Raw genomic sequence first — 12,571 nt, 5'->3', positions numbered from 1 at the left:
CGGGGAAGTGGCGGGCGTGTGCTGACGGGGTCCTGAGCAGCAACAGCAGTGACAAAGGAGCAGGAGCCAGATGCTGGATGCGGACACGCAGCCCCTCAGAACAGGCCCAGCGCTCCCTCCACTGCCGTCCCCGCCTCCTCTCCTGGCCCTCCACTGCCCACAGGATGCCTGTGAAGATGTTCTACTAGAAAAACAAAGGGAATAAACAGCTTGGCAAAGGGACCCGGCTGGGGAGCGCTAAGAAAGTGGCGTGTCTCACTGTCAGCGTGACCTCCTGAAGATGACCCAGCCTCTCCCCTTTTGCCTGCCCCTTCCTCTCACTGATTATCTTTTGGTCATTACACCCTCTGCCCCATGGCCCCCGCCCGCCCCACCATGTTTCTGTGATGGTTGGTTGTTGGCTCTTCTAGAACACTCAGCTTGAACTGCTTTTCCTCTCCCAGGTGCCCATATCTCGTCCTCGAACGGGTGCTCTTTAAGCCTGGGTTTCATCCCCTTTGGGACCCAGCTTAGGGTCTGGTTCACCCTTATGCTCAGTAAACGCCTCCAGGATCCCTGATCATTGTATCACTGAAACCGTCACCTTCTTGGGGTGGAGCTGGGTTGTATTCTCTTCTTGTACCCACTCCAGACAAGTGCCTGGCACAGACAGTCTCAGCCCCCCAGGACACCAGCAACACTTGCTGGTGGTCAGAGCACTGACTTCTCTCTCAGAAGGTTCTCAGAGACACAAAATGCAGGGGCAGCCTGTGGCTTCTTCCAAGTCCTTCACTTGGCAGCTGAGGCTGCCTCAGAAAATACCACCGCCCACTTGGCTGCTCAGACCAAAATCTTAGCATGACCTTTGATTCTTTTCTCTCTCTCTGGTTCTCCCCACCCCAATTTCTGAAAATAGTCTACTGACATTTCCTATGAGATTTGCCCTGAAAATGTATCTCAATTGGAAGCTCCCCATCCCCCTGGCTACCACCCTAGTCCATGTCACCATCACTGAAATCCTGGACAATGGCTACAGTCTCCCTATTGTCTCAAACGCCTACAGTCCCTTCCTCATCCGATAGCCAGAGTCATCTGTAAGAAAATGCAAATCAGATCATATCAGCTCCACCCATGGCTGTGCATTGCATAATGAAAAAGAATATAAAAAGCATCTATATGTATGTATAACTGAATCACGCCGTTATACAGCAGAAATGAATACAACATGGTACATCACCTATCTTCAATAAAATAAATTAAAAAGAATGTGACCCACACGTGTAGACATGGTCATTCCGATCTTGAAGCACTGGCCCCCTACCTACCTCTCTGCTCTCCTCTGAGACACTCTCCCCTGAGCTCCCCACCTTCCTGGATTTCTATCAATTTCTATCAATCCCATAAATAAGCAGGTTATTTGCTGATACTGGGCTTTTGCACAACGTTACTCTTCCCTAGTACACCACATAGCTAACCTCATCATTCATGTCCCACCTCACGAATCACCTAATACAAGGGGTTTTTCTGAATACTTTATCTTATGTAGCTTTCTTCTTCCTCCTCCCCATCACCACAGTCCCTATTTCTCACCCTGTTAGAGTTTCCTTAGAGCATTGAAGGCTACTTGAAAAACATTTTTAAATTTGTCCACATGATTTAGTTTGAAGTTCCCTATCAGACCACCACCTTTGGCTGCCTGATGAGAAGAGCTGACTCATTGGAAAAGACCCTGATGCTGGGAAGGATTGAAGGCAGGAGGAGAAGGGGACGACAGAGGAGGAGATGGCTGGATTGCATCATGGACTCAGTGGACATGATTTTGAGCAAACTCTGGGAGGTGATGGACAGGAAAGCCTGGCATGCTGCAGTCCATGGGGTCGCAAAGTCGGACACAACTTAGCGATTGAACAACAACAACAGACCACCAATGTGACAGCTAGGGCTTTGCTTTTTCCATGTTTTTTTTTCCCCTGCTTCACCAGACAGTCCTGCACATGGTATATATTCACCAAGTATTTGTTGAATGAATCTTCCCCCTTGTTTATAGACTGCATTTCTCCCTCTATTTATAGATGGATTCCTCTCTAGGTTTGAGGACCTGGAATCAACTTTCCCAAAAAGAGAGTTTCAAAGAGCTTTTGTCCAGACAGAGACCAGGACTTTAAATCCCCTGGAGTGGCTGGAATTTACCTAGCAAGGCCTATGCAGTAATTCTAAGTCAGATCCTAATAAATGTGCAAAGATCTAGAAAATTCGCAGAGAGCTAGCACACAGAATTGCTCAATAGAAATGTTTGAATTAATGAATGAACATTAGCGATTCTCAAACTTCGATGCATATCAGAATTTTCTACAGAGCCTTTCAAAGAGAAAGACACCTTGACGCTGCTCTAGACTTACTGAACCAATTCTCTTGGGGTGGGCTCTGGGAATCAGTATTTTTAAGACGTGCCACTTTAGAAACCAGGGAAATGGACCATCAGCTTAGAGTAGTGGTTCTTTCACTGTTGGGGATGTATCAGATTCTCTTGTGGAGGTTTTATAAAATATAGCTACCCAGGTCCCACCCCCAGCACAATGTCTGAAGGCTTTCGTCTTTGCCGTAAGGTAGGTGTCAACAACTGTATTAAATACATGGGTAGTGTTTTATCGCTACACCAAGGATTTTCCCCAGTCCTTATTTGATCCCAGGCCTTGGTTATCAAACCTCAGCCCATCACACCGAATGTGCATCCTCTGGAGAACCCCACACGTGGCCACCATTTACCCAGGGAAGTTTTGTAGCAGTGGGAGCCATAGAGTAAAAGCAGGTTTTCTGTGCTGTCACTTACCGTAACTCCAAGATGCTGGTCACGTTTCGAGAGGGAAAGATGCGTCGGATGTAATTGAAGTCACCAACGAAGAGGCTCCCGTCGACTCCAACGGCCAGGGCGACTGGGGCGAGCAGCTTGTTGCCTTCAGCAAGGCCGTTGCAGCTGGGACAGGAGATGCTCCGGCGGCGGCCGTTGCCCATGATGCTGGTGATGATGGCGGGCTGCTGCGTCAGGAACTGGTTCTCCCCGGTGCCCTTGTGCAGGATTCCTGGGCGGGGTGGGGAGGCAGTAAATTGGGATGGTTACTGCAGCCCTCCGGGGTGGACATGTCTATCAACTTACTGAGGATGGGTGAAAGTGACAGAGGGAAGAGAAACAGTAGGAAGCGTCAACTGTGGGGAGTCCCCAATTTCCTCACAATGCCGACAGCACTGCAACAGGATGCGTAAACCCCAAGGCCGCGGTCCGGGGTAAGAAAACATTTGCAGAGATAATTGAAGACTTGTGAGGGCCACTAAGATGCATGGTCTGGGAAAACCAGCTCTACAGTGTTTGACATTTCAAAGGAGAAGGGGGGAAAACCTATGAGCATTTTAGGCACTTGATGAAAAATAGATGCAAGAAGGGGATGGTGCTTTCGCTTAAATGTCAAGGCTGGGGAGAAGGTTCCAGAGGCAAGACTATGTTGTATGCAGGAAAAGGAGCTGTGCTCACAAACCACTTTTTGTGGGGGGGATGTAGGCCATTTTTAAACTCTATTGAATTTGTTATAACATTGCTTCTGTTTTATGTCTATTTTTTTTTTTTTTTTTGCACCAAGGCATGTTGGATCTTAGCTCCCTGACCAGGGAACTGAGTTTGTATTGGAAGGTGAAGTCTTAACCATCAGATCGTCAGGGAGGTCTCCCACATACCACTTTTAACGTTGAGGATATGGTGTTTGTCCAGGGACCAGCCACCGAGGTTGGAAGGGTCCAGCTCAAATCCCTGAAGGAGGGCTGTCCTTTTCTCCCACAGGATGAGACTGGGGCAGGTCTCGTATTCAAAGCCGACGGACACTGAAAGATACCAGGGGGTGGGGCAGAGCGGGAGATGAGAGAGTTTACTTGATTACTCCAGAGCCCTCCAGCAGGAATAAGAAACTTGTGTGCACAGTAATACAGATTCAGTTCAAAAGACTCACTCAAGGAGGCAGGCTGATTGCTTTTCTCCTTGTGATTCCATACAATATTAAATTCAAATTTCAGGCTGAACTCAACCTTGAAACTTTACACAGTAGTAGTCTGTGGGGATGGAAAGACCTTTCCAATGAACAGCCGGCTTTTCAAAAATGACCCCAGTGATGGAGAGGGAAGAGATGAATCATTTAAAAACTGAATACAACGCTCCTTTAGAGATGGACAGGAGACCGTTTCCCTCAGCCTGCTGCTCACGGCATGCATTCGCTATATTCTGCGTTATTTATTTCCACTCACTAGGAGAAAGACCTATGGAGGCTTTGTGGCTCATTTATAAGGAGATTTTGGAGGCAACAGCTTGTGTTAGTTAAGGCACTTTGTACATTCACTCAGGATTCCAGAGGGTTCCAAGTGAGGCAGGCACGGGGACACAGCCTGCCAATTATGTGGCAATGCAGTGGGGAACAGAATCCAAAAACTATAAAAATCCTGCACTTGCCACATGGACAAATAGGAGAGAGGGGCGGGAGATGAAGGACTTGAGTCCCAATTCTGTTACAGCTCACACTTCCTCGTGGTTCCATTTCCCCCATGTGTAAAACAGAGCAAGTGAAGCTTCAATTTCTGAGCGATGTCGTGAGGATAGATGAGACAAAACGCCGAGATGCCATACATTTTTAATTGGAGCGCTGCTTTAGAAATATGAGGCGTTGTTATTATTGCTGTTCCTACTACATTAAATTCTTAACTATGTGTGTCACCTTTGGGGATTCTCCTCCGCTTCTTTTAAATCCTGAGATATAGGAGTGCCGAGATGAACGAAAGATACATTTCATCTTTTTTAAAAAAGCTCCATGTATTTCCTGGCTTGTCCTCTGAAAATTCTAAGAAAAACAATGACCGACTCAGTAGCAAAGAGAATAGCTAGTGCTTGGTCTGTGGCCTTGAAATATTATTTCTCATTAAAAGGAATCAGGGCTCCTTGAAGACATGGCTGGGGCAAGAAATGAACAATAGAAGACCAGGCCATTTTATCAGACCAGATAGGAAGGAAACAAAATCTACCAGGGCAATGGCAAAAGAATTTGGGAATCAGCTTGAAGAGGCTTCTGTTGACCAAAGATGAGACAATCTGACTATTAGGAAAGACAACTTCAAAGGATATATTAAGAGGTGTTTCATCCTGTGAGTTTATAATGGTATTTAAAAAATGGATTTGCCACTGGTAGAGGATATTAGAGAGCCAACTAAAAATCTTGAAAACTAGTAAACAAAGGGAAAGAATCAACATTTATCTTATTTAAACTGTATTTCAAATAACAAAGTAGTTAATGAGAAAGTATCTCTATAGAAAAGTATTCTAGCTAGTAAATAATAAAGAAGCAATGACATTATTAGAATATCCTTTTGTAATCCCTAATGACCTAATGAATCTACGTAGTGAGCATCAATGCTGCAGAAAGCATAAAAGAATAGACAAGCTGACATTAGTCACCTCCTGACAGAAGATGAGAGCACCACCTGTTTTTCTTAAAAAAAAAAAAAAGAAGAATAAAATACCTAGAAATAAATTCAACCAAGGAGGCAGAAGACCTGTACACTGAAAACTCCAAGAAATTGATGAAAGAGACTGGAGAAGATACAAATAAATGGAGAGATACTCCATGCTCATGGATTAGAAGAATTAATATTCTAAAATGTCCATACAACCCAAAGCAAAGTACAGATTCAGTGCAATCCCAATCAGTATTCCAGGGGTATTTTTCACAGAAAAAGAACAAACATTCTTAAAATATGCATGGAACCACAAAACCCTGAACAGTCAAAGCAATCTTGAAAAGAAGAACAAAGCTGGAGGCACCACATGCCCAGATTTCAAACTATATTACAAAGCTATATTTATCAAAACAGCATGGTGTTGGCATAAAAACAGACACAAAAATCAGTGGAATAGAATATAGAGTCCAGAAGTAAACCTAAGCATACACAGTCGACTAATTTATGATGAAGGAGCCAAGAATATTTCAGTGGGCAAAGGACACTCTCTTCAATAAGCGGGCTGGGAAAGTTGGACAGTCACATGCAGAAAAAAAAAAAAAGAAACTGTTCCACTCTATACTATTCATAAAAATTAACTCAAATGGATTAAAAGGCCCCAAACCCATAAAACTCCTAGGAGAAAACACAGGCAGTAAGCTCCTTAACATCAGTCATGGCAATGATTCTTTGAATTTGACAGCCAAAGCAAAGGCAACTAAAGCAAAAAAGAGCAAGTAGGACTAAGTCAAACTAAAAAGCTTCTGCACAGCAAAGGAAACCATCCATAAAATGAAAAGAGAAAATATTTGTAAATCATATATCTGATATGAGGTTAGTGTCCAAAGTACATACAGAACTCGCAACTCTTGACAACCAAAAGCCAAAAAATCCAATTAAAAAAACAGGCAAAGGAACTTAATGGACATCTATCAGAACACATACATAAGGCCAACACTACATGAAAAGATTCTTAGCATCACTAATTTCCAGGGAAGTGCGAATCAAACTCACAAAGTGATATTACCTCACACCTATCAGAATGGCTGTCATCAAAAAGAATACAAATGACAAATGGTGAGGATGTGGAGCAGAGGAACCCTTGTGCACTATTGGTAGCAATGTAAACTGGTATAGCCATGGCAAACAGTATGGAGGTTTCTCAAAAAATTAAAATAGAACCACCATTGTGACCCAGCAATTCCACTTTTTGGTATTTACCTGGAGAAAACAAGAACACTACATTGTAGCATTATTTACAATAACTAACATATAGAAACAACCAAGGTGTCCATCGACAAATGGATGGATAAAGATGATGTGGTATACAATCAATGAAATATTCAGCCATGTAAAAGAATGAAATCTTGCCACTGGTGACAACACACATGAACCTTGAGGGCATTATGTTAAGTGAAATATGTGAGACAAAAAAAGACATATACTGTATAATCTCACATATATGTGGATCTAAAAATTTGTGTAAATAGGAATACTGCTGCTGCTGCTGCTGAGTCGCTTCAGTCGTGTCTGACTCTGTGCGACCCCATAGACAGCAGCCCACCAGGCTTCCCCGTCCCTGGGATTCTCCAGGCAAGAACACTGGAGTGGGTTGCCATTTCCTTCTCTAATGCATGAAAGTGAAAAGTGAAAGTGAAGTCGCTCAGTCGTGTCCGACTCTTCGGACCCCATGGACTGCAGCCTACCAGGCTCCTCCATCCATGGGATTTTCCAGGGAAGAGTACTGGAGTGGGGTGCCATTGCCTTCTCCGAAATAGGAATATTACTTACTTTAAATACCTTAATTCTTTATCGTGATAAATAGTACATTTCTTTTTGTGAGATCTAACTAATCTTTTTAAAGTGTTTATGGAGTAAAGATGATCATAAGCAGAATAAAAAATTAAAAACAAGCAAAAAACCAAGATCATGTACAGGTAACAAATTGGTTGCTGTCAGAGGCAAGGGCTGAAAGATGGGCCAAACAGGTGAAGGAAATCAAAAGACAGAAACTTTCAGTTAAAAGATAAATGAGTCATGGGGATGTGAGGTACAGCATGGTAACTATAGTGGGTAATACTGTATTGCACATTTGAAAGTTGCTGAGACAGTAGATCTTAAAAGTTCTCATCACCAGGAAAAAATTTTGGATCTAAGTATGGTGACAGATGTTCACTAGACCTATTGCAGTCATCATTTTGCAATATATACAAATATAGAATCATTATGTCATACACTCGTTATATGTCAATTATATTTTAAAAAAGTTAGTATAGATGAAAAATCAAACCTGTACTTAGGAAACCTCCAGGTTCAGCTATTGATTTACAGGAGATACAGAACAGCGGAATACGTTAGACAGCCACAGGTGTGCAATCAGAAAACAAACCAGACTATGAGAAATGCTACAGGCAAACAATTTCTTCGACAAATACATCATAAAACAAAAATGAGCTAGAAGTGAAAGGAAAAACCATAGTTTAAAATAATTAAAGAGAAATCAACTAATCACACAAGGCAGATCTCATAGTAAGCACAGGGAAATATCTATAGTAATTACACAAAAGAACATGATAAATAAGTCAAAGTGACAATATCAAAGACAGCAAAAGAAGAAAGAAGGAACAATCGTTCACAAAAAAGCTAGAAAACAGAGGCCAAAATGACAATGCCAAGTCCCTACCTGCCAATAACTTATTTAAATGTAAACGTTACAGTCTCCAATCAGAAGACATGAAATGACCAAGTGAACAAATCAAACAAACAAGATTCAATGATATAAGCCTACCCTAGGCTTAAGGCGGAGGAGGCAATGGCACCCCACTCCAGTACTCTTGCCTGGAAAATCCCATGGATGGAGGAGCCTGGTAGGCTGCAGTCCATGGGGTTACTGGGAGTCGGACACAACTGAGTGACTTCACTTTCACTTTTCACTTTCATGCATTGGAGAAGGAAATGGTAACCCACTCCAGTGTTATTGCTTGGAGAATCCCAGGGGAGCCTGGTGGGCTGCCGTCTCTGGGGTTGCACGGAATCGGACATGACTGAAGTGACTTAGCAGCAGCAGCAGCAGCATAGGCTTAAGGACCCATATAGACTGAGAATGAAGGGATGGAAAAATACATTCAAGCTTTCAAGCAAGTGGTAAACCTCCCTACCCTGCCTCAAGCAAGGGTAGCTATATTTATATCAGATGAAATAGATTTTAAACTAAAAATGTTCAAAAGAGGCAAAGATGATCATTATACAATTGTAAAGCAGTCAATACACTGAGAAGATATACCAATTATAAATATTTATTCACCCAACATTGCAGCATCTAAACATATAAAGCACAACTAATGAAGCTAAAAGGAGAAATAATACAGTAAAGTTAGGGATTTAATATCTCATTCTCAAAAATGGATAGATGACCCAGACAGTAAATCATAAAGGGGACAGCTGATTTGAACAACACTATAGACCAAATGGACCTATCACACATAGAACATTCTATCCAACAACACCAGAATACAGATTGTTCTCAAGGGTACAAGGAACATTTTAGGTCACATGTTAGGCCACAAAACAAGTCTTAGCAAATTCAGGAAGATTAAAATCATACCAAGTATCTTCTCTAACCACAGTGGCACGAACCTAGAAATCAATAACAAGAAAACTGGAAAATTAAAAAATACATGGGAATTAAAAAATGCTCTCCTGAATAACCAACAGATCAAAGAAGAAATTAAAGGGGAAATAAAAAGAGACAGATTAAAATGGAAACACAAATACCAGAACTTCCAGGATGCATTAAAAGCAGTACTAAGAGGAAGGTTCACAGTAGTAAACACCTACATTAAGAAGGATCCCAAATAAACAGCCTAATTCTATGTCTTAAGGAATTAGAAAAAGAATAAACTGAGTCCAAAGTTAGCAGAATAAAGGAATAAAGACTAGTGCATAAATGAATAAAATAGAAAGCAGAAAAACAATAGAAAAGATTAACCAAACCAAGAGTCAGTTCTTTGAAAAGATAAAACTGAGAAATCTTTAATAAGACTATGGAAAAAAGAGAAAGGACTCAAATCAACAAAATTAAAAATGAAGGACACATTATAATTTATACTACAGTAATACAAAGGATCATAAGAAGCTCTTCTGAATAACTACACACCAATAAACTGATCTGGAAGAAATGGAAAAATTCTTAAAGGCATAACTTATCAAGACTGCATCAGGAAGAAATAGAAAATCTGAACAACCAATTACTAGTAAAGAGATTGAATCAGTAATCAAAAATCTCCCAGTGAAGAGAGGCTGAGGGCCAGATGGTCTCACTGGTGAATTTCTCTAAACACTTTATGAAGAATATACAGCAATCCTTTTCATATTGGAAACAATCAGAGTGTCCAATGATGGATGAATGAATAAAGAAATGGCAGTGTATACACACACATACATACACACACAAAATGTAGCATATGTGTACATACACAATATTTCCTTCTCCAACGCATGAAAGTGAAAAGTGAAAGCGAAATCATTCAGTCGTGTCCGATTCTTCATGACCCCATGGACTGCAGCCTACTAGGCTCCTCAGTCCATGGGATTTTCCAGGCAAGAGTACTGGAGTGGGGTGCCATTGCCTTCTCCAATACACAATATTCCCGAGTCATAAAGAACCGGAAATCCTACTATTTGCAATATCATGGATGGACCTTGAAGGCATTATGCTAAGTGAAATAAGTCAGACAGGGAAAGACACTGTATGATCTCACTTATATATGGAACCTAAAAACAAAGTGGACCAAACTAATAGAAAAAGATCAGACTCGAGGTTCCCAGAGGCAGAGAGTGGGGAAAGGGGAAATGGGATGAAGGTGGTAAAAAGGTACAAATTTCCAGATATAAGATAAATAAGTACTAGAAAGAAAGCAAAAAAGTACTAGGAATATAACGTATACCATGATGACTGCTGTTAACACTGCAGTATGATACACAGGAAAGTGGTTGAGAAACCAAATCCTATGAGTTCTCATGATAAAAAGAAAAAATTGCCCCTTTTCTCCCCTTTTTTGCTGTATCTTTATGAGAAGATAAATGTTAGCTGAATCTGTGCTAATCATTTCACACTATAAGTAAATCAAATTATCATAGTATATGTCTTACATAGTAATGTATGTCAATTATTTCTAAAACTGAGGAAAAAATTCAGAGATGAAAGGGAAAACCATTGATTTAAATTTTTAAAGAGAACTCAGCTATTCCCTTCTTGGTATTTATCCAGAGAACACTAAGACATTAATTCCAAAAGATATATGCATCTCTGTATTTACTGCAGTATTTACAATAAAGATACAGAAACAACCCGAGTGCCCACTGGTGGATAAGTGCATAAATAACTTGTGCTACATATAGACAGTGGAAATACTACTTAGCCGTAAAAAGAATGAAATCCTGCCGTCTGTGACAACACGGATGCACTTTGAAGGTACCATGCTAAGTGAAACAAATCAGAAAGAGAAAGGCAACATTCTGAATGGTTTCACTCATAGGTGGAATGTAAAAAAACCAAAGGAACAAAAAAATAAAGCAAAAAAAAAAAAAAAGCAAAGATACTGAGATCGGACTAGTGGTTCCCAGAGGGGAAGGGAGTTGAGGATGTGTCAAATGGGTGAAGGGGATCAATGGCATGGTGACAGGTGGTAACAAGATCTGTGGTGGTGATCACTTTGTAGTGTGTACAGAAGGCAAGTAATAATGCTGCATATCTGAAGCATATGTAACAAAAAGAAGAAATCAACCAGTTACAAAAGGTGGATCTTATGTGGATTCTGATTCAAGCAAATGAAGTACTTCTATTTTCAGATATTCATAAGGCAATTGAACTATTGAGTGATGATTGGCTGTTTGATATAAAGAAATTCTGTTTCCTTGTTGTAATGATGATGTTGTTCGGTTTTCAAAGTCCTTTTTAGGGATACATTCTGATATATTATGAATGAAATGATGTGATGTCTGGGACTTGCTTCAGAAAAATACAGGAGGCAGAGGAGTAGCTGAAGGTAAGGAAGAAACAAGAGTCAATGAGATGTGTTGATAATGGTAGAAATTGGAGTACATGGGGTGTGTTATAGTATTCAGTCTATTTTTTGATGTTAGCTATCATTTTGATATTGGCTAAAGCCTGACATACTGTTGACAGTAAATGCACTGGTTACTCCAATAACTTATTACTGTTCTGAAGAATAGCAAGGAAAGATAAGAAAGCCTTCCTCAGTGAACAATGCAAAGAAATAGAGGAAAACAACAGAATGGGAAAGACCAGAGATCTCTTCAAGAAAATTAGAGATACCAAGGGAACATTTCATGCAGAGATGAGTACAATAAAGGACAGAAATGATATGGACCTAACAGAAGCAGAAGATATTGAGAAGAGGTGGCAAGAATACACAGAAGAACTATACAAAAAGGATCTTCATAATCCAGATAACCATGATGGTGTGATCATTCACCTAGAGCCAGACATCCTGGAATGCGAAGTCAAGTGGGCCTTAGGAAGCATCACTACAAACAAAGCTAGTGGAGGTGATGGAATTCTGGTTGAGCTATTTCAAATCCTAAAAGATGATCCTAAAAGATGTGCTGCACTCAATATGCCAGCAAATTTGGAAAACTCAGCAGTGGCCACAGGACTGGAAAAGGTCAGTTTTCATTCCAATACTAAAGAAAGGCAATGCCAAAGAATGCTCAACCTACCGTGCAATTGCACTCAACTCACACGCTAGTAAAGTAATGCTCAAAATTCTCCAACCCAGGCTTCAACAGTACGTGAACTGTGAACTTCCAGATGTTCAAGATGGATTTCAAAAAGGCAGAGGAACCAGAGATCAAATTGCCAACATCTGCTGGATCACCAAAAGAGCAAGAGAGTTCCAGAAAAACATCTACTTCTGCTTTATTGACTACACCAAAGCCTTTGACTGTGTGGATCACAACAAACTGTGGAAAATTCTGAAAGAGATGGGAATACCAGACCTTCCTGACCTGCCTCCTGAGAAATCTGTATGCAGGTCAGGAAGCA

At 41.0% G+C, this 12,571-nt stretch overlaps 1 protein-coding gene across 4 annotated transcripts in view; it reads right to left on the bottom strand.

The window, feature by feature from the left end:
- The window catches only part of LOC109561123 (teneurin-2), a 765,441-nt gene that overhangs the window by 75,997 nt on the left and 676,873 nt on the right, over positions 1–12,571 (bottom strand). For all 4 annotated transcript variants that reach the window (XM_070793964.1, XM_070793965.1, XM_070793967.1 and 1 more), the window contains 2 exons: positions 3,706–3,849; positions 2,810–3,059 (listed from right to left, as the gene is read on the bottom strand). In XM_070793964.1, coding sequence (XP_070650065.1) covers positions 2,810–3,059; positions 3,706–3,849 — 394 coding nt within the window. The remainder of the gene's footprint in view (positions 1–2,809; positions 3,060–3,705; positions 3,850–12,571) is intronic.

The sequence above is a fragment of the Bos indicus genome, chromosome 7 (assembly GCF_029378745.1).
Source record: "Bos indicus isolate NIAB-ARS_2022 breed Sahiwal x Tharparkar chromosome 7, NIAB-ARS_B.indTharparkar_mat_pri_1.0, whole genome shotgun sequence".
Classification (NCBI taxonomy): domain Eukaryota; kingdom Metazoa; phylum Chordata; class Mammalia; order Artiodactyla; family Bovidae; genus Bos; species Bos indicus.
The sequence above is the reverse complement of the archived record's forward strand: the minus strand, read 5'-3'. Positions and strand labels throughout refer to the sequence as shown.